The sequence below is a fragment of the Bubalus bubalis genome, chromosome 4 (assembly GCF_019923935.1).
Source record: "Bubalus bubalis isolate 160015118507 breed Murrah chromosome 4, NDDB_SH_1, whole genome shotgun sequence".
Classification (NCBI taxonomy): Eukaryota; Metazoa; Chordata; class Mammalia; order Artiodactyla; family Bovidae; genus Bubalus; species Bubalus bubalis.
In genome coordinates, this window is record NC_059160.1 from 149,347,013 (window position 1) to 149,368,069 (window position 21,057).

Here is a 21,057-nt window from a genome sequence, read left to right on the forward strand (position 1 = left end):
TTGTCTTACCAATTTACATCGCTGGTTGGATAATTTATTTAGGGTTAAAAAACAGGTTTATTTGAAAGAAATTTCTTAACCTAAAAACTGAGTAAAGATAGGAATTAAAAATGCCCTACATTCTAAAACTTTCTTTGAATCTTAAAAATTTGAACTAGATTATATTTGAGCCCCAGATTATAAGGGATAAGACTTAGTTTATCATTCATATCCTTATATGTGAATCACTGTCAGTGGAATTAAGAGTCTTATGATTGTTTTTTCTAAGGTGTAGTATATATACATGGTTTTATTATCATCCTCTGACAAATACTATTCTCCTTAATCTTTGCACTCCTGATTTTTACTTTTGTGTGGTTGTTATTCTTTATTCTTGAGTGCTTAATTTTCTGAGTTAGACTCTGCTTGTGTTTATTTCTTAAAACTCATTGAAAAATCATTTAGTGTTTGTTCCTCATTCCGACTTTGTAAAGTGGATACTAGTTGGAAATGTTATGAAATGAACAGTTTACTATAATAATAAGCAGCAAAATCTAGAGACTGTCTTAAAGGTAGCACCATATTTCTCTTCCATTAAACTTTTCAGTTGTTGACTTCTCCATAGTCTTATCTGACCGTGTCGTAGTTGTTGTTTTTCAGTCACTCAGTTATTTCTGACTCTTTGTGACCCCATGGACTACAGCACGCCAGGCTTCCCTGTCCTTCATCTTCCAGAGCTTTCTCAACCTTATGTCCATTGAGTCAGTGATGCCATCTAGCCATCTCATCCTCTGTCATTCCCTTCTCCTGCCTTCAATCTTTCCCAGCATCAGGGTCTTTTCTAATGAGTTGGCTCATCGCATCAGGTGGCCAAAATATTGGACTTTTAGCTTCAACATCAGTCCTTCCAGTGAATATTCAGGACTGATTTTTTTTAGGATTGACTGGTTGGATTGCCTTGAGGTCCAAGGGACTTTCAAGAGTCTTCTCCAACACCACAGTTCAGAAGCATCAATTGTTCGATGCTCAGCCTTCTTTATGGTCCAACTCTCACATCCATACGTGACTACTGGAAAAACCATAGCTTTGACTAGACAGACTTTTATTGGCAAAGTAATGTCTCTGGTTTTTAATATGCTGTCTAGGTTGGTCATAGCTTTTCTTCCTAGGAGCAAGCGTCTTTTAATTTCATGGCTTTAGTCATCCTCTGCAGTGATTTTGGAGCCCAAGAAAATAAAGTCTCTCACTGTTTCTATTGTTTCCCCATCTATTTGCCATGAAGTGATGGGACTGAATGCCATGATCTTCGTTTTTTGAATGTTGAGCTTTGAGCCAACTTTTTCACTCTCTTCTTTCACCTTCATCAAAAGGCTCTTTAGTTCCTCTTCATTTTCTGCCATAAGGGTGGTGTCATCTGTGTCTGAGGTTATTGATATTTCTCAGGGCAATCTTGGCAGCTCTGCCAGCCATGTTGTAGTTAATATAGTAATTACTGTTTTTGAAAAGGTGAATCTCTTTGTAGTATACTCTCCTACATTCTTTTCCATTAATACTTGGCTTGACCTCAATGCCAAAAGAGCTTTTATGCTAAAGGATGAATTATGTTTGGTTGACTATGTTTACTTTGGTCATTTAGTCATTGCCCAGCTGTTCCAAAATTAGAAGCTCTTTGCTCCTGCTAGTAGCATGCTTATGATCATCAGTACTATTTTTATCAGAAGTCTCTGTTATCTTTTAATAGACTTAAAATTTTCATGGTTGATCATTTTCTTATGATAACTTTTCTGTGCATATTACCACTCTGAGGTATGGTTTAATATTAAACCAGGATTAAAAGATTAGTATTTAGTCACATCTCTGCCTGCCATGTTAGAATTTGGAGTCTTCTCTCTACTCTATTGCTTTTTGCTTTTCTTCTCAAAAACAAAGCATATATATATAGATAGATAGATAGATAGCATATTTATGAAGTATTTAATAATATGTGATATGAGAGCTGAGAGTGTTACTGAAAATTTAAGTTCTCCTGTACACCATCAGCTTAATACTGCACACAAGTATTAAAATTCTTTAGTAGTATATGGTATATTGCATTCTTCTTTTTTCCATAAGGTTAGTCTTTGAGAAATTCTGAATTATATCCCAGTGACATCAATTTTTATTTAAAATTTTCTTTAATGAAAATCGTTTCATTATGAAATGGATCAGCTGTTAATTTCAATTCTGTTTTTTAATGAGGTGTTTGATACACTCACTGCATTCAGACAAAGAAGCTCAAAGAAAGGAAAAAGTAAGAATGTATCTATAAAGTACAGAAATAGACACATTGCTCCCTATAGAAAAAAAAAAATCACATTCTGAAATATATTGAAGTTCTCCATCAAAAGTAAAGGTATCATAAACTCTGTTATTTCTAAATAACCTAGAAAATATTTAGGGTTTTTATATAATTGATTATATCCCTATAAAGTTTTAATCATGGTTTTGAGGCTTATTAATATTTTAGCTTAACTTTGTTGTTCTTTCATTAAAGATATACAGTCCTTCTTTTCCTGGCATTTTCCACTGAGTGCATTTATAGTTTTGTCATAGACAATGTGGAACATTCATATAAAATCAGGAGATTTTGTATCAACTAGAAAATTGTGTAGAGAAGATGTGCCCAATCCATGCAAGAGATGAAAGAAAATAAATTTTTCCTCAGTGCAGTTAGTTCCCTAAACAGAAATCTTTCTAGGTTTGATAATCACATACTTAGGAGTTTCCTTTTTTCCATATGATTTTTCTTCTTTCTTGTATTTCCTTTCTTAACACCATCCAACTGGTAATCCAAAGTAGAAGTTTCAGGATTGTTTTCCCTCTGACACATCTTTTACTTCCAGTTATTTATCACATGTGATGTCTTCAACTTCGGAAATGATTCCTTAGCTTGATCACTTCGCTCTAGCCACTTGTCTCAGCATCTGACTTATGAACTTTTCCAAAGGCTTGCGATGTGCCTGTCTCTCTTTCTCTCCCACTCTCTGTTCTTTTTTTTTTTTTTTTTTGCCCTCAAAAGATGTGATTTCCCCCCTCCCCTCTTTTTAAAAAATACTTTGTTTATTTGGCTGTGCAGTTGTGGCCTGTGGGATCTAGTTCCCTGAGCCAGGGATTGAATCTAGGCCCCCTGCATTGAGAGGGTGGAGTCTTAGCCACTGAATCCCCAGGAAAGTCCCAGTCTGCCTCCCTTTAATCTACCTTGTTCTTAGAGGAGTGCTATTATCATTTAAAAATAAAATCTACCTTTCACACTATGAGTAAATAGATTTTAATAATTCCTAGTTGCCTACTGACTAGTACTGAAGTTTATTAGTCTGGCAGAGAGAGTTCGCTTTTGTCAGTTTTTACTACTTTGATTTTTACCTACATTTTAGTCTGTGTATAACTTATTTCCCTGAATATGTTAGAGTTTTGTTTTATCCTTAGCCCTGAATATTTTTTCTCCCATGTGTGTCAAATTCCACTTCAGATGTTACTCTTCCCCTGCCCCTTTCATTCAGAACCACTCACTGCTCTGTGTTTTGATTTGTATATAGTTCTATTTGTATTGTTGTATGGAAAAACTGCTGTTTTCTTCTATTATAAGATGAAGTAGATTTTTAAATGTTTTTATTACAAACAGTTTCTATGCTTATTACACAATCAAAAAAAGTATATAAGATCTGTAATTGCTTCTACTTTGGAGTAAACCACTGTTAACACCTTGGTTGTAACCTTCTAGGTCCTTTTTAGTACACATGTATATTCGGTAATTTTGCTTGCAGTATACACATACATATTGTAATTTTCTTGGGTTATATTGTACATATATTTTGGTTACTTAATATTTCTCAATTGAAATATATGGAAAGTGTCAGTAGTATAAGTCTACTTTGAAGAAGTAGACTGAATGTTGAAGAATGTTTAACTATTTAGTAGAATCAGTGCAAGGAGATCCAACCAGTCCATCCTAAAGGAGATCAGTCCTGGGTGTTCACTGGAAGGACTGATGGTGAAGCTGAAACTCCAATACTTTGGCCACCTCATGTAAAGAGTTGACTCATTGGAGAAGACCCTGATGCTGGGAGGGATTGGGGGCAGGAGGAGAAGGGGACGACAGAGGATGAGATGGTTGGATGGCATCACCAACTCAATGCACATGAGTTTGGGTAAATTCCAGGAGTTGGTGATGGACAGGGAGGCCTGGCGTGCTGGGATTCATGGGGTTGCAAAGAGTCGGACACAGCTGAGCAACTGAACTGAATTGAAATGAGAATCAGTGCATACACACAGTAAAAAATCAAAATGAAAAATTAAACATTTTTGAAATGGACCTACCTTGTCATCTGTCAGAATTCATCAGGATTTATCAGACCAAAATTTGGAATACTGCATACTGTAGCATGTAGGTATTTGTTGAAAAGAAATTGAAAAAAATAGGAGCTAATAGTAGTACCCATGTTATAAACTTGTATTGAGCATTTAAAAAAATGATTTGGGTAAAATTTTAAAACAGTTGCTTCTGGCATGTAGTAAATATTACATAAATATTAGCTGTGGAACCCTAGAACCTTAGAGGGTTCTAAGATCCTGTATGTTCAATAAATAAAACATGTTTCTTTGTTTCAGATATCTCAGTGCTTTTAATATGCTGATATACAATATGAATCTTCAAGATGAGAATAGAATACACAATTTCCTATGCTTATTTGGTCTCTAGAGCATCTTGAAAAGCTGGTGTTCTTTTTAAACCATAATAGTCTAGAAGGTAGCCGCTAGCCTTGAGGCTATAGATGTTCAAGTGTAAGTTAATAAAGTTAAATGAAATTTAAATTTTTATTTGAAATAAAACATCAGTCACACTGCCTACCTTCCAAGCATTCAGTAGCTAACTAGTGGCTGCCAGACTTGGTACACAGATACAGAACTTTTCACTATTAACAGAAAATTCCTTTGGATGGTGCTGGGAGAATTGATAACAAAAACAAAGTAAACAGTACAGATTGTTGCTGGTCTACTGTGATTTTAGTATCTGTACTGAATCTACCCCCAGTTATTACCAAAATATTATATGTGTTTGATTCTTTGTTGTTGGAAGGAAGAAATTAATGATGGAGCAGATAAGACAAACTTTAAGGAAAGATTCTTGAGAGAGTGAGAAAGGATGGTGTTGCTGTAGCAACAACAAACTGGGGTGGCCTTCAGCAGAAATATATTCTCTTAAAGTTCTTGGGAAGCAGAAGTCTGAAATCAAGGTGTTAGCATAGTTGCACTCCTTCTGAAGTGGAGAATCTTTGTCTCTTCCAACTTTTCATGGGTGCTGGCATTCCTTGGCTTCCTTGGCTCTTGGCCACATTTGTCCAGTCTCTGTCTCCATCCTCACTTCTGTCTTCTCTTTTGTCCATTGTAAGAAGAACTGGCATTGGGGTCCGAGACTTAGCTGAGTAATTTGAGAGGGAGGATTTTGCCTCCTCAAGATGCCCAAATCTTTACCTCCTGCAAGACCCCCCACTTTTTTTTTTTTCTTCCAAATAAGGTTACATTCACAGGTTCTGATATTTAGAGAAATTGGCTTTTGAAAGTGGAATGACCTCAAACAGAGCAATTAATCACTTAATGTTTATTTTGTCCACCATTCTTCCTTTCTCTTCCAATCTCCAGTATCATTCTTAGCTGATATATAGTTTAGAAAGTAATTTGAAGAGAACATTTCCTAGACTACCACAACTCCCACGTATCTGCATCTGGGACTATGTACTTTTTCTTCTGTCCTGTAAGTATTCAGTTCAGTTCAGTTCAGTCGCTCAGTCGTGTCTGACTCTTTGCGACCCCATGAATTGCAGCACTCCAGACCTCCCTGTCTGTCACCAACTCCTGGAGTTAACTCAGACTCATGTCCATCGAGTCGGTGATGCCATCCAACCATCTCATCCTCTGTCGTCCCCTTCTCCTCCTGCCCCCAGTCCCTCCCAGCATCAGGGTCTTTTCCAGTGAGTCAACTCTTCACATGAGGTGGCCAAAGTATTGGAGTTTCAGCTTTAGCATCAGCCCTTCCAATAGATTAGTATTATTCCATTCAGTTCAGTTGCTCAGTCGTGTCCGACTCTTTGCAACCCTGTGGACTACAGCACGCCATGCTTCCCTGTCCATTACCATCTCCTGGAGCTTGCTCAAACTTATGTCCATTGAGTTGGTGATGCCATCCAACCATCTCATCCTTTGACTTCCCCTTCTCCTCCTGCCTTCAATCTTACCCAGCATCAGGGTCTTTTCCAGTGAGTTGGTTCTTTGCATCAAGTGGCTGAATATTGGAGCTTAACCTCTAGCATCAGTTCTTCCAGTGAATATTCAGGGTTGATTTCCTTTAGGATTGATTGGTTTGATCTCCTTGCAGTCCAAGGGACCCTCAAGAGTCTTCTCCAACACCACAGTTCAAAAGCATTAATTCTTTGGTGCTCAGCCTTCTTTATGGTCCAACTCTCACATCCATACATGCCTACTGAAAAAACCATAGCTTTGACTAGATTGACTTATGTCTTTAAAGTAATGTCTCTGCTTTTTAATATGCTGTCTAGGTTGATCATAGCTTTTCTTCCCAGGAGTAAGCATCTTTTAATTTCATGGCTGCAGTCACCATCTGCTGTGCTTTTGTGGCCCCCCCAAAATAAAGTCTCTCACTGTTTGCATTGTCTCCCTATTTGCCATCAAGTGATGGGACCCAATGCCATGATCTTTGTTTCCTGAATGTTGAGTTTTAAGCTGGCCTTTTCACTCTCCTGTTTCACTTTCATCAAGAGGTTCTTTAGTTTCTCTTTACTTTGTACCATAAGGGTGGTGTCATCTGCATATCTGAGGTTATTGATATTTCTCTCTGCAGTCTTGATTTCAGCTTGTGCTTCATCCAGCTGGCATTTCGCATGATGAACTCTGCACATAAGTTAAATAATCAAGGTGACACTATACAGCCTTGATGTACTCCTTTCCCTATTTGGAACCACTCTGTTCCATGTCCAGTTCTAACTGTTGCTTCTTGGCCTCCATACAGATTTCTCAGGAGGCAGGTCAAAAAGATAAGGTAAGGTGAAGTCACTCAGTTGTGTCTGACTCTTTGCGATCCCACGGACTGTAGCCTACCAGGCTCTTCCATCCATAGGATTTTCCAGGCAAGAGTACTGGAGTGGGTTGCCAGTTCCTTCTCCAGAGGATCTTCCCGACCCAGGGATCGAACACAGCTCTCCCTCATTGTAGGCAGACACTTTACCATCTGAGCCACCAGGGAAGTCAGGAGACAGGCCAAGTGGTCTGGTATTCCCACATCTAAGAATTTTCCACAGTTTGTTGTCATCCATAGAGTCAAAGATTTTAGTGTAGTCAGTGAAGCAGAAGTAGATATTTTTCTGGAATTCTCTTGCATTTTCTATGATCCAATGGGTGTTGGCAATTGATATCTGGTTTCTCTGCCTTTTCTACATCCAGCTTGAACATCTGGAAATTCCCAGTTCACATACTGTTGAAGCCTCGCTTTGAGAATTTTTAGCATTACTTTGCTGGGGTGTGAGATGAGTGCACTTGTACAGTTGTTTGGATATTCTTTGGCATTGCCTTTCTTTGGGATTGGAAAGAACACTGACCTTTTCCAGTCCTGTGGCCACTGCCGAGTTTTCCAGATTTTCTGGCATTTTGACTGCAGCACTTTAACACCATCATCTTTTAGGATTTGAAATAGCTTAGCTGGAATTCTGTCACCTCCACTAGCTTTGTTTGTAATCATGTTTCCTAAGGCCCACTTGACTTGGCACTCCAGGATGTCTGGCTGTAGATCAGTGAACATGCTATCGTGCTTATCTGGGTCTTTAAGATTGTTTTTTGTAAGTTCTTCTTAGAGGTATACAGATACTGTTGTGAAAACTTGCTAGTGTGTGCTCCTCATGTCTGGCTCCTGTGACCACCAGCCTCCTCTCTCCATGGAATTTCCCAGGCTAGAATACTGGAGTGAGTTGCCATATCTTACTCTATAGGATCTTCCTCACCCAGGGATTGAACATGTGTCTCCTCTGTCTCCTGCATTGTCGGGTGGATTCTTTACCACCGAGCCACCTTGTCCACATTTTGGGCTTTGCCAGTTGTGTTTATTGACATCTCAGGGTTTTATAGATGGGGTTTGAAGGCAATTGGAAGTATAGAAGTGGGTATAGTAACTCTGTTTTCCCTATTCCTAATGTAACCATCTCTTTATTTATCCCTTTTTGCATTTTGAAGTTTTGTGAAAGGTTTCATTTGAGTAAAAAACCTCCTTCTGAGCTTAAAATTTTAGAGTTGTGAAAATAGCACTAGGACCGGTATCTTTCCTGAATACTGTATTCACACCCCAGTCTCTCTTCTTTGATCTTCTGTTCCCTTGTTGTCTGTATTGCATGCATTTTGTTTGTGGATAACTTGGTATTTTTAAATTTTCTCTTTTTTCATGCATATTCATCCTTGTCCCTCCAAAACATATAAATCCTTTAAAATAAAGTTTATGCCTATGCCCTTTGGTCATCTCAGCATCCAACATGTTAGAAATGTGTAGTAGGGAATATTGACTTGTCATCTAGATTATTAAACACCATGTAATTTGAGACATTTTAATCAGTTTACTTAGCCCTTTGAGTGTAATACTAGGGATTTACATGCGTCACTTTGTTTGAAAAGTACTATGTGTAGTTAGTATATATATCTTCCTTTATCAGATGCCAAAGTAATGAAGTATGAAAGCTTTAGATCATGTCTCTCTTCCTCTCTATTTGGCAGATACAGAAACTGTCACCAAGCAACTTTCCTAAGAATCATGCAACTCCATGTAGTTTTGTAATTCTTTAAGTTTTAAAACAGTAGCCTTTATGATATTTAAAATTTTTGAACTTATTAGGGCATACATTTGTAAGAATTTTAGAGTTCAGCATTTAAAGTAGGAAAATATTCATTGCTTATAAGTATTTAATAACTTACACATTTTTATTTTTACCTTGTTTTTAATGTCTAATTATGGTCACCCTATGTATTTTAAAGTCTCATAATTGTACACTTGTGGAAAACAATTTGTTAAGTATGGAAATTTAGGAAAGTTGTTTTCATATAGCATTTTAATTCATTTATTCAACATAACTATGTAATTCAAAAATTTCACTAAATGTAATTTAATGAGCTTCTAATCAGAAAAATTTGCATTGTGACAACTGACAAATGCTAACTTATTTCTACTGTGATTTCCTTCTAGGTTTGATGAACTTGTAAAAAAATTCAAAGTTGAATATCATGCTGGTGGCTCTACCCAGAATTCAATTAAAGTGGCCCAGGTTAGTTGATTATTTTAAAGGTGGTAAAAGAAATTGGCTTAAAATGATTTGATACTTTTGGTCATTGTTCGTAAGTATTTTAATCTATATTTTTGCTATAGAATATTTTTGTTGGTTTTAAATGTTTATTATTTGTATATATTTCTTAATTACTTGTGGAATCCTTTGGTTATATTTTATCACGTTTCATGTTATTGATTTGTAGAAGTTCTGCATATTTTATAAATAGTATTCCTTTTTTGGAATTGGAAGTATTTTTTATTTGTCATTTATACTTCAGTGACTTTTCACATCTTTTACTCTGCCAAAGTTCCTAGTTTTTTTTAATATAATTAAACTTTATGGCTTTCTTATAGTTCTTAGAATGGATGTTCTTATGGATACTATAAGTTTTCTTGTAGTATATATAAATACATATATATCTATATATTTGTGTATATTTATGTATAAGTTTATGCATCTGTGTCTGTATCTATATACATCTTCCAGTGGGTAATTGGACAAACTTATTTTGACATGTACTCTTTCAAGTTACCAGTGTAACCTAATTTTAAGTGGTAATGTTAGTGTTTTATTTAAAGTTCCAATTATGAACAATAGGAAGAGTTTTATAAATCTCTCTTCTTACATCTGCGATTTGTAAACTAGCTCAGAATCCCTCTAACTGCAGTCTCAAGTGTTAACTCTCATGGATTCAGGTCATTTTGATTTTTTTTTTTTAATTGATTAATGCTTTCCCTTGCAATTTTAATTATGGGCTGAAGAAGTGGAGAATTGTCAAAGATTGAACTTTTATTAAATTTAAACATTTACTATAATTATCCTGCGTACTATCAAAGCTCAAATTTAATCATTTGATCATTTAAAGTGTTAAAATATTTTAGGTTGTAAAATACTGTGTTCAGTGGCCTGAGGAGATGAGATCTTTGTATTTATCAGTGGATTTTGTTTGTTTGTTTGTTTAACATTCCAGTAGTCATTTTGTAATTTCAGGTTAACAGAAAAAAGGCAGTTTACCTTTTGTACTTAGGTATTTTTATTAGTCTTCTCAGGCTGCCATATCAACTGTATCTTAATCTTAGATTTCCAAGCCTCCAGAAAAAGTTTTCTATTTTTCAAGCCATCTGGTCTATGATATTTTGTTATATCAGGCAGAGCACACTGAGTCAGGTTATATACCCAAAAGAATTAAAAGCAGGTATTGACATATATGTACATATGTGTTCATGACAGAATTATTCACAACAGCTAAAAAGTGGAAGCAACCCACATGTCCTTTAGTGAATGAATGAATGGCTAAACAGAATGTGGTGCATGCATACAGTGGTATATTTTTCAGTCTTAAAAAGTAAGGAAATTCTGACACATACTATAATATGAATGAATCTTGAGTGTATGCAGTATGTGAAATAACTTAGTCACAGGAATATTAATATTGATGATTCCACCTATATAAGGTACCCAAATTAGTCAAATCCATAGAGATGGTAAGTAGAACGTGGTTTCCAGGGGTTATAGGAAGAGGAAATGAAGAGTTATTGCTTACTGGGCATAGAGTTTCAGTTTTACAAGATGAAGAGTTTAGAGGTGAATAGTGTGGTTGTACAACAGTGTGAATATATCTAATGCCATTGCACTGTATGCTTAAAAATGATTAAAAATGATAAATTTTGTGTATGTCTGTTTTACCGTTTTTAAAAATAAATTGAAAAATAGATTCTAGAAATGCTTCTATAGGGTGTAGTATCAACTTTATTCAAGTTTTATATTTCCTTTGCTTATTTAACAATCACTGAGGCAACAAGAACATGGGCTTGCTCTTGTGGCTATGGGAATCCATTAAACTGGGTTTGAGTTCAAACTTTGTTGCTTTACTGGCTGTGAAACCATGAGCAACTTTTATGAGCCTTTCATCTGTAAATGTGGAGTTTAATGCATATCTCAAATGAAAGTCATAAGGATTAATGAGATAATGAACATTTTAAAAAGTTATACTGCTCTTTAAGGGAAAGTTTGGAAACCACCAGAGTTGCAGGGCTTCTCCCCCTCCCCCCATTTTGCTTAGTTAACAGACTGTAAACTTACACACCCATGGACAGAACAACCAGATTTGTGGCTCTCATCCACTTAAAAATACTGTTTCAATCTAGTCTTCAGTTGAAAATGTTATTTGGCTTTTTATTTCCCCTAATATTTTGAGAGTGCTTTTCCTTTCCTTCTGATTGATGATTCAGCTACATAATTGCCCAATTATAATTTATCTTTGGGGTAGCCAGAGAGGTTTGAAAAATGTCCCTATAGAAGTACTTTTCTTCAGAAGGAGAATTCTTCAGATTTTCCGTGGCAGTCATTAATGGAAATAATTGATTGCTTTATACGTAAAGTAAATATTTATTGGCATCTGCTATGTGCTAATCATTATGCTTGGTAGTAGCTGGTATAATAAGCTGTGTCTTCTAAAGTTTAAGTAAAATTTGATACAGTATTTAGAACCTTAAAGTGAACGGTTTTGATAAAGCCTTGCTTGAATCTAATGTGATGAATGAATGAGGTTGAACTGTAAGCTGTTTAAAAAGTCTAGCTAGAGATGTCCCATCAGGACAGGTTCCAGACTTTGTTTTCTGTTAGTGCATTTGATTCGTTGGTTTTGGGCTTTGGTCTTCTTTTCTTATCCATTTGTGTTCTCCTTCACTTCAGAGAACAACTGGATTGCTCTTCCATTTTCTCTATTATTCTAGGTGACTGAGAAGCAAATACTGGGCAACAAATACCAGTTTAGTGTAACTATGCTAACTGAATGTCTTCCAGGTCCTGTGAACTGTAGATCTAAAATAGGGCCGAGCTCTATGATAGGAATTCAGTCATCATCAAAGTACTCATAAACCATTTAATTCTATATAGATTTTGTTAGTACATACCATGTGTAATATGTGGTTCCTGTGTGATCTTTTGTAATGGGTATTTTGAAAATAATTCAGTTCTTCTGTAAAGATATGAAAAATAAAGATAGATGAAATTTATAAATAGTAAACTGATAGCTTTTAAGATTGAGGTAAAACTAACAGGTTTTTGTTGTGTTTTTTTTTCCCTTGCCCGTGCCATGCACCATTTGGGATCTTAGTTTCCAACCAGGGATCAAACTCGTGTCTCCTGCAGTGGAAGCACAATGTCTTAACCACTGGACTGCCAAGTATAAGTAGTAAACAAGTAGCTTGAGAAACAGGCAATATTGATATGATTTGTTAAATATAAATAGCAAGTAAGTTTGTAACCTGTAAGACTGCCGAAGAGGTAATAAAAAGCTATGCTATAACAAACAGTGTTACTTACAGCTAGAAAGGGATGGAAAAACCATATTATGATCATATAATACTAGGCTGACAGTTACACCTACCCTTGAAAGATCACTCATTAGTGAAACTTACTATGTCCTTATTTCTGGCCTCACAGGTGTATAACTTCCGAAAGGGAAATAAAGCCATGACTACTCAGGTTATTTCCTAAGATTTAGTTTCCTTGTTTTATAATATCTGCCAAGGACTCCCGTCTCTGGGCCCCGTTGCTCAAACTGTGGCCCTGTTCTCCTACCTATACCATTATCATCAGTCAGATGAGGTTAAAGGCAGATAATGTGTGAACATTCAGGTGGTGTGGTCCTTACACTTGTTTGCACATGAGCATTAACCTACTCCAACACTTTCCCTTGCTTCTTGGTGTGTATTTTAGATGGATGCATCTCTGATTTCAACATCTTAATTTGGTCAGGAGGCCCTTTCTGTTCTGTGTCCTGTGGTATAGCTTGCTTATAAAGTACTTGGAGTCTACCAGGGCTTTAAGGTAATTTCACCACACAACACCAGGTTTAGGTCGATTTCTCCTTATTCAGTAGTTTAACAACAATAGCTTGCATGGTAGCTATATTAAAGATATGCTGAAACATTGAAAGGCAAAGTTACTTGGAATAATCATCACAGCTATTAAAGAAGAACTGAAAGTCTTATGGAGAGTAAAGGTTAACATTTGACGATGTAGAACTCATTCTGTCAGATCTTATCAGCAATCACACTTTGATATAAGTGATGTGACAAATCATGTCAACAGGAAAATGTTCCCATTAGCTCTTAGATAATTTAATTTGTTAAAACATGTTTTGAAGATTTTAATCAAACTGCAGGCAGCATAAAACAAATTAAGATATCATAATATTATTGATATCATGCCCAAATATACTTTTTAGACTTTTCTTACCTGCATATTTGACAGACAGTGCAAATTTAAATTTTAACAGATTCTGTTCATTGTAAACTTACTAATGAAAATAAAAAGATTTTATCTTCTAAATATCCTACACATGTTGTATACAAAAAAGTGATGTGATTTGCTTACCTGTGAGACTGGTACTTTCATAGAGGACGTTTGGTCACTTTTCAGTTTTTTTAAGTGTACGGATGCACTTAATGTGATTTTTGACTTTAAAAAAATGGAAGAGGATTGCCTCCTTGAACATGTGCCTAAAAGATGGCTATAATTATTGCTGGACCTAGAAAATATGTCCTGCAGTATAATATTTTAAAGATGTGATACAAGAAGAATGTCCTTGTCTAATGTACATTGAAGAGAATGCAGAGAAAGATTACAGTAAAACAAAAATTTATATGCCATTTCTCCATAAGTGTTTGATGATACTTGAAGAGGCCATAAAGAGGCTAAGAAAAACTCATACAACAAACAAATGACTCATTGTTGTGTGATAGGACTGCTTTATATTTCAAGAGGGATAGAAGGTCACTTTGAAAGGGCAGCTAACTTAAATAGGACTTTCTCAATGACTTTACTAAAACTGTGACTTACTTGGACTCCAGCTTGACAGCCCAAACTGCAATGACCATTGTGTTTTGAAGTGTTTTGAAATAACGGTCATTTTAGGCATGGATAGTATATGTAATGAATCTATCGAAGCAAAGGATATGATTGAATAAACATTTGGAATACTAAAACAAGCATTTAGATTCAAGGTAGATCAATATTTTGCAGAGCTAGAAATGGATTCTTATACATCTCAATGTCTGTTATTGCTAATAAGTAAAATCTAAAGTATTACATGTTCAGATGCTTTTGTTGAAAGAATATTTAGTTTCATGTCATCATGTTGGATGGACATCACGAATGTGGCCTTGATAACAGCAGAGCTGTAAGTCCAAGTGAAATTTACATTTAACTGTACCCAGTTTTATCACACATTAAAGGAGATGTCCTAATGGTTTTCTAGTCAGTTCAGAGAGAAGTATTATTGGAAACAGAAATTTGAAATATTCTTTTGTTTTATGGGACAAAATGGAACAGGTTATTGTAATTTTTTTCTAAATTTTGTTAATATCTGTTCAATTCAAGTGTACTTAACTCTTCTTTTTAAAAATCTTACATTTATGTACATTAAGAATATACAGTATGGCCTATCAAAATTTAAATATCTAATAAAGAGTTAAGAAAAGTATACAATTTCAATTAAATACTATGGTGGTTTGCTCTGGCTGCCATAATAACATCATGGATTGGGCAGCTTAAAAAAAGAATTCAACTTTCTCACAGATCAGGGAAGCTTAGAAGTTTAAGGTCAAGGTGTTGGCTCCTTGGTTTCTTCTGGGTCCTTTCTTCTCTTGCTGCCTTTTCACATATTTGCCCCTCTGTGCATACCCCTTGTGTCTCTGTGTGTTTCTATTAGTTCTTATAAAAAGACACTAGTCAGATTAGATTCAGTTCAGTTCAGTTCAGTTGCTCAGTCGTGTCCAACTCTTTGTGACCCCATGATCCGCAGCACGCCAGGCCTCCCTGTCCATCACCAACTCCCGGAGTCCACCCAAACCCATATCCATCGAGTCGATGATGCCATCCAACCATCTCATCCTCTGTTGTCCCCTTCTCCTCCTGCCCTCAGTCTTTCCCAGCATCAGGGTCTTTTCCAATGAGTCGGCTCTTCGCATCAGGTGGCCAAAGTATTGGCGTTTCAGCTTCAACATCAGTCCTTCCAATGAACACCCAGGACTGATCTCCTTCAGGATGGACTGGTTCGATCTCCTTGCAGATTAGGGCCTATAATAAATGTCTCATTTTAACTTAATGACCTCTTTAAAGCCCTAACCTCCAAGTACAGTTGCATTTTGAAATCTTGGAGGTTAGGGCTTCAACATATGAATTTTGGAAAGACAGTTCAGGACAAGTCCTCATTTGTTATATATCTTTTGTGGTAGTGTGCCATTTTGATTCCCATCTTCTTTCCTTTTCTATATTTGCTTTAGTTTTTTCCTTGGTGGTTACTTTGGGGAATTACAGTTTCATTCTAAACTTATAACAACCTAGTTTAAATAGTATCAACTTAGTTTCAATAGTATGAACACTTTGCCCCTTTATATCTCCATCCTCCGTCTTTACATTATCGTCACTGATTATATCTTTATACATTGTGTGCTCATTAACATAGATTTATAGTCACTATTTAATTCACTTACCTTTTAAATCCTATAGGAGGAGTTGCAGACCAAAAGTATAGTAATACTGGTTTTTATATTTGCCTGTGTAATTACCTTCATCATTTTTTTTTATTTCTTGATATGTTTTTAAGTTATTGTTGTATGTTATTTCCGTAACATCTCACAGAAGAACATGAGCAAACTTTTTGGACAACCCAATACTACCTGATGTGCTTTCACTTCAATGTGAATGACTCCTTTCAGCATTTCTTATAGGGCAGGTCTACTATCAGCAGCTTCTTTCCACTTTTGTCTTTAATCTGTGAATGTCTTAATTTATCCTTTATTCTTATTTATTTATTTAGTTATTGGTCGCACCATGTGGCTTGAGGGACCTTAGTTCCCTGATCAGGGATTGAAACTGGGCCACAACAGTGAAAGCCTGGAATCGTAACCAGCAGGCCCTCAGGGAGCGCACTATCCTTTACGCTTAAAGGATAGTTTAGCTCTGTGTAGAATTCTTGGTTGACAGTTCATTACTTGAAATATGTCATATCATTGCCTTCTAGTCTCCATGGTTTCTGATGAGAAATCAGCTTTTACAATTATTGAGGACCCTTTATTCTTGACAAATTGCCTCTCTCTGCTTTTAAGATTCTTTGTCTTTTGATAGTTTAGTCAAATCTTGGTACGGATCTCTTTCATTGTTGAGCTTCTTTGATGTATAGGTGCATGTATTTCATCAATTTGGGATGTTTTTGACCATTATGTCTTCAGTTATTTTTTTCTGCTCTTTCCTCTTTTCTGTGATTCCTATAATACATAATATCTTGGTATTCTTGATGGTTGTTTTTTTTCCCCTAATACTTCTTAGAGTTTGGAGCTGCCTGTCTCATCAATTGCTCCCTAATTATTGTTTTGCCATTATATACATATGTATATATATATACACATACATATATATGCATATATATATGTATACAGCAAATATACATATATATAAAATACATATATTTACATATATAAAAGTCTGATATATTTGTTCCTGGGCTGGAATTCTAAAAAGTTGGTCACTGTTAAGGCCAATGGTCTATTGATTTCTTTTCTTATGCTGGTGCTATTGGTTTTTGTAAAGTGTTGTTTCTTTGCAATCTTTATTGTATACCTGTGTTGTATACTTGCTCAACCTTTAGATCCTCATGACAGCCTATGAGACAGAAAAAAATATGTGGTTTCTGTTTTAATGATAAGATTCTAATTAAATAACATAGGTAAAATGTCATAGTGGTTAACAAAGCAGGTCAGCACTAGAACTCAGATGTTCTAACTGGAAACATCTGATTACTCTCCTTACTGGAGATTTTTCTCTCCTCCTTAGTGGACGTTAGTTTTGACTTGTTCATATGTTGCACTTCACATGTTGTCTACTTCTTACGGTCTGCTTCAATTTGGGAAGAGTTGGAGGTTGTCAGAGAATCAAGTAGCCATCATTTTAAATACAGCTCTGAGTAAACCAGCTCTTTCTTTCATGCTTCTTAGGGACAGCAGTTTTTCTTGTTTGGACATCTTTTTGCTTCTAGATAGTTCATATTTTTTCAGACTTACTGAATTTTTCAGAAGTCTGATGACCAGATACATGTGGTATTCCTATATGGTTTTTAAGTTATATAAATCCACTGTTTTTAAGCTTCCTGTACATTTTTTAAAGATTGTTTATTTTTTATGTTTGGTTGCACTGGGTGTCTGTTGCTGAGCGCAGGCTTTCTCCGATGGCAGTAAGCAGGGGCTGCTCTTTGTTGCAGTGCGAGGGCTCCTCATTGCAGTAACTTCTCTTGTTGTTGGAGCACAGGTTCTAGGTTCATGGGCTTCATTAGTTGTGGCTTGCAGCTTCAGAAGTTGAGGTTCTCTAGAGTGTGGGCTTGGTGGTTGTGGCACATGGGCTTAGCTGCTCTACAGTATATGGAATCTTCCCAGACTAGGGATCGTACCCATGTCCCCTGCATTGTCAGGTGGATTTTTATCCACTGTACCACTAGGGAAGTGCCCTCACAAATTGATTTACTGATTTTTCTAATGTTCTATACTTGTTAAAATTTTGTCATTTTGGATATATTCTGGGTGTCTAGTCAGATATTTTAAGTGCCTTCTCAGTCTTTATTACCTGGAATATAATGTCTTTGGAATCAATTAATTCTCTCTTTCATCCCCTGAAATGTTAAGGCTATATGAATTTTTATAATTCTTTCTTCAATAATGAAGGGTAATCATTTTCTTATTACTTTAATAACTGTCATTTTCCTAAATATATTTTTCTTTCTCATTTGAAGCAAAGATCTTGGGCATCAAATAGTGCTTCTTTCTTTGCTGTAGTTTAAATCATTTATTGAAAACTACTAAATTTCTATATGTTCCTTGTCAAATAGCCCTCTCTCCTACATTTTTCTTTAGAAAGTATAATATGTTCCTGATTATAAATTTTCTTCCTTAATCATAGATATAAATCCATCAGTGATAGATTTGATTCTCTTCTTCACATAAGCATTAAACATTTCGCTTGATCTTTTCTTGAATTCTTATATCCTTCTAATTCTTCACATGGTTTTCTGATTACTGACTTTTTAGTCTTTGTATTTCTCATCTTTCTCCCAGTTAGATAAGCCTTTGTTTTGAAATTTTAACCAAGGTGTGTGTGTGTGTGTTTTTAATTTTGAGAGAAATCTTTTTTCTCTCAGTATTTTTATGTTTTATACAGTATGACTATGAGGGGTGTGTATTAGGGAGGGCACATTTTTTTTTCATATAAATATCACTTAATCTTTCACGTTTCAGAATTGTTTTAAAGCTTTCCCAAACTCTTTATATATTGAATACCTACAAACATTTTTTATAAAGTTTACAGTTAATATTGGATTGAATAGAAACATGTTCAACCCAGAATTGTAAGCTTGGTAATTTAAGAACCTTGTAACATTTCCAATTAGGTCATAGCAAAATAGAGCACAGCTATGCACGGCCCTTAACGCACAGCAGGTTTTCCCGGCATGTTGTTACCAGGCTGTGGTCACCTTGGACTGTTAGTGTCCTGCTCACCCACTGGTCAGTGCTGCAGTGGTTCCCTCCCCCAAGTGATTAACTTTCCCTGAGGGACCATGAGTGGGCCCACTCACCTTATGACCAACAGAGTGGTGGTCCCCAGTCAGAGAGTACGATAAGACTTTATCCTGGCCCTCTCCCCAGGGCTCTTAGCTCATCCAGCATCAGGTCAGTGAGTGAGCTGGGGTGCCCAGGGCACAGGCTGAAGGCTGTGTCCTGCAGGGCCCCACTACTGGCCGGGCGCAGGCCTTGAGGCGGCAGGGAACCTCTCCCCAGTCTCTGCCTCTGCCACCTAGTGGGAGCTGCCATCTGCCTATGTAACAGTTTACAGAACCTGCCTCTGCTGTGTGGGTGGCCTGTGGAGCCTGAGGGCCAGTTGGGTCCTGGGCACCTGTCTCTCCCAGCGATGTCATCTGGGCAGGGTTTGACAACCCTGCCCTGAGGGAGCCACCAACTGAGAGCTGCTGCCTCTTAGCCAGGACCTGATCTCAGAGGGTCAAAGTTGTGCCTTGGGGTCTGGTCCTTTCTTGTAAAAACATAGAATAATGTTTCTTTGGTAGAGATTTATAAGAATGTCATTACCTGTCCATGACCTACTACCAAGAAGTTTAGGACTAACCTAAACTCTTCCTCACTTTTCATAGAAAAGGGCTTTGCTGAAAGCTTTTGGGGAGTTGGGTTTTTTTTTTTGTTTTATTTTTTAAAATTGTTTATTTATATTTATTTTTGGCTGTGCTACATCTTCATTCCTGCATGTGGGCTTTCTCTTGTTGCAGTGTGCAGACTTCTCTTGCAGTAACTTCTCTAGTTGTGGAGCATGGGTGTGGGTTTCGGGTGTCGGTAACTGCAGCTCACCGGCTCTAGAGTGCAGGCTGAGTTGCACCAGTGCATGTGGGATCTTTTCGACTAGGGATTGATCCAGGGTCTCCTGCACTGGCAGGCGGACTCTTAACCACTGGACCACCAGGGAAATCCTGAGTTTGGGTTTTTAAGGCATGAAGCACCCATCACTTTGCATGGCCCTCAGTAAACCTTTCTTTGTTCCAAACTCAGACATTTAGTATTGTTTGGACTCAGTGTGCGTTGGGCACATGGGCTTGTGTTTTAGTAACAATAGCATTTAGAAATAAAAATTGATGAAAATCGAGATCCTCATCTTTATTTTTGTAGACTTTTTTTCTTTTAAAGAAACAAGTCTATGTGGCTTTCCTATATGAATAAATAGTATTCTGATTATTTCATTTTCTGACCAATTTCACTTGAAAAAACTATTTAGAGATTAAAAGGCATTTTAGTAGATATATCTCTGGGAATCTGGGAACAGTCTAGACTGCTTAGATCTAAAGAGAAGAAATGACATTGGAGTGATCAAAGAGAGTTCTCCCTTCTAATGCCTTACACCTGGAGCAGTTGTAGAAACATCAATAGCACAACTATATTTATAAATATCAGAGCAGAATGTGGCAGATGGTGATGCAACACAGAATCTTGTCAAACTTTTATGTCCCTAAAAAGAAGGTTTCTTTTAGTGCCTATTTTAATAATTTTAACTTGAATCTTACAAAATAAAGTTGACTCTTTATATTGTGAATTTCTCCTTGTAACTGAAAAAATTAAGTATGAATTAATATCTTGCTTCTTTGGTAATCTTTTTCTTTGTTGAATTAGACTGTGAATGACTGTTGTAGTAAACTGAGGTGAAAAAAGTAGTGTTTTGTTTTCCTAAATGATATTTTTCATGAGTTTGTGACATCCATCTATGTTGTTAGATTCTTTAATGTAAAGCGAAACCCGATATTTTCTCTTTCTTCCTTAGCTCCCCATCCTCTTTTTCTCTTTCCTTCTTTCTGTATTTTTTGTCCTTTAGGACTTACTTTATGACTGTTTAGGGATTCTTTTGCCACCATTAGTAAAACATGCCTTTGGTTTTGTCTTAGTAGTTTTGGTGTGCTCTGAGGTTGTATAGTATAAATCTATACCTACATATCATAAAGCATGCACTTTATTTAAAAACAAAAGTGTACCTTTTACACTTATGGACCTTAATGTGGTGCGTTGTCCCGTGGTATGAAATTAAACATGGTTACAGTTTGATGTTGTGTTTCTCCTGCCTAATAGTAAAGCAGCAAGTGCTTCAGTAAGGAAAACTGGAAATAGCAGGACCT

At 36.3% G+C, this 21,057-nt stretch overlaps 1 protein-coding gene across 5 annotated transcripts in view; it reads left to right on the plus strand.

Moving 5' to 3' along the window:
* Positions 1-21,057, plus strand: part of ADK (adenosine kinase) — a 566,593-nt gene that overhangs the window by 177,697 nt on the left and 367,839 nt on the right. For all 5 annotated transcript variants that reach the window (XM_045165559.1, XM_045165562.1, XM_045165561.1 and 2 more), the window contains one exon: positions 9,254-9,332. In XM_045165559.1, the coding sequence (XP_045021494.1) occupies positions 9,254-9,332 (79 nt within the window). The remainder of the gene's footprint in view (positions 1-9,253; positions 9,333-21,057) is intronic.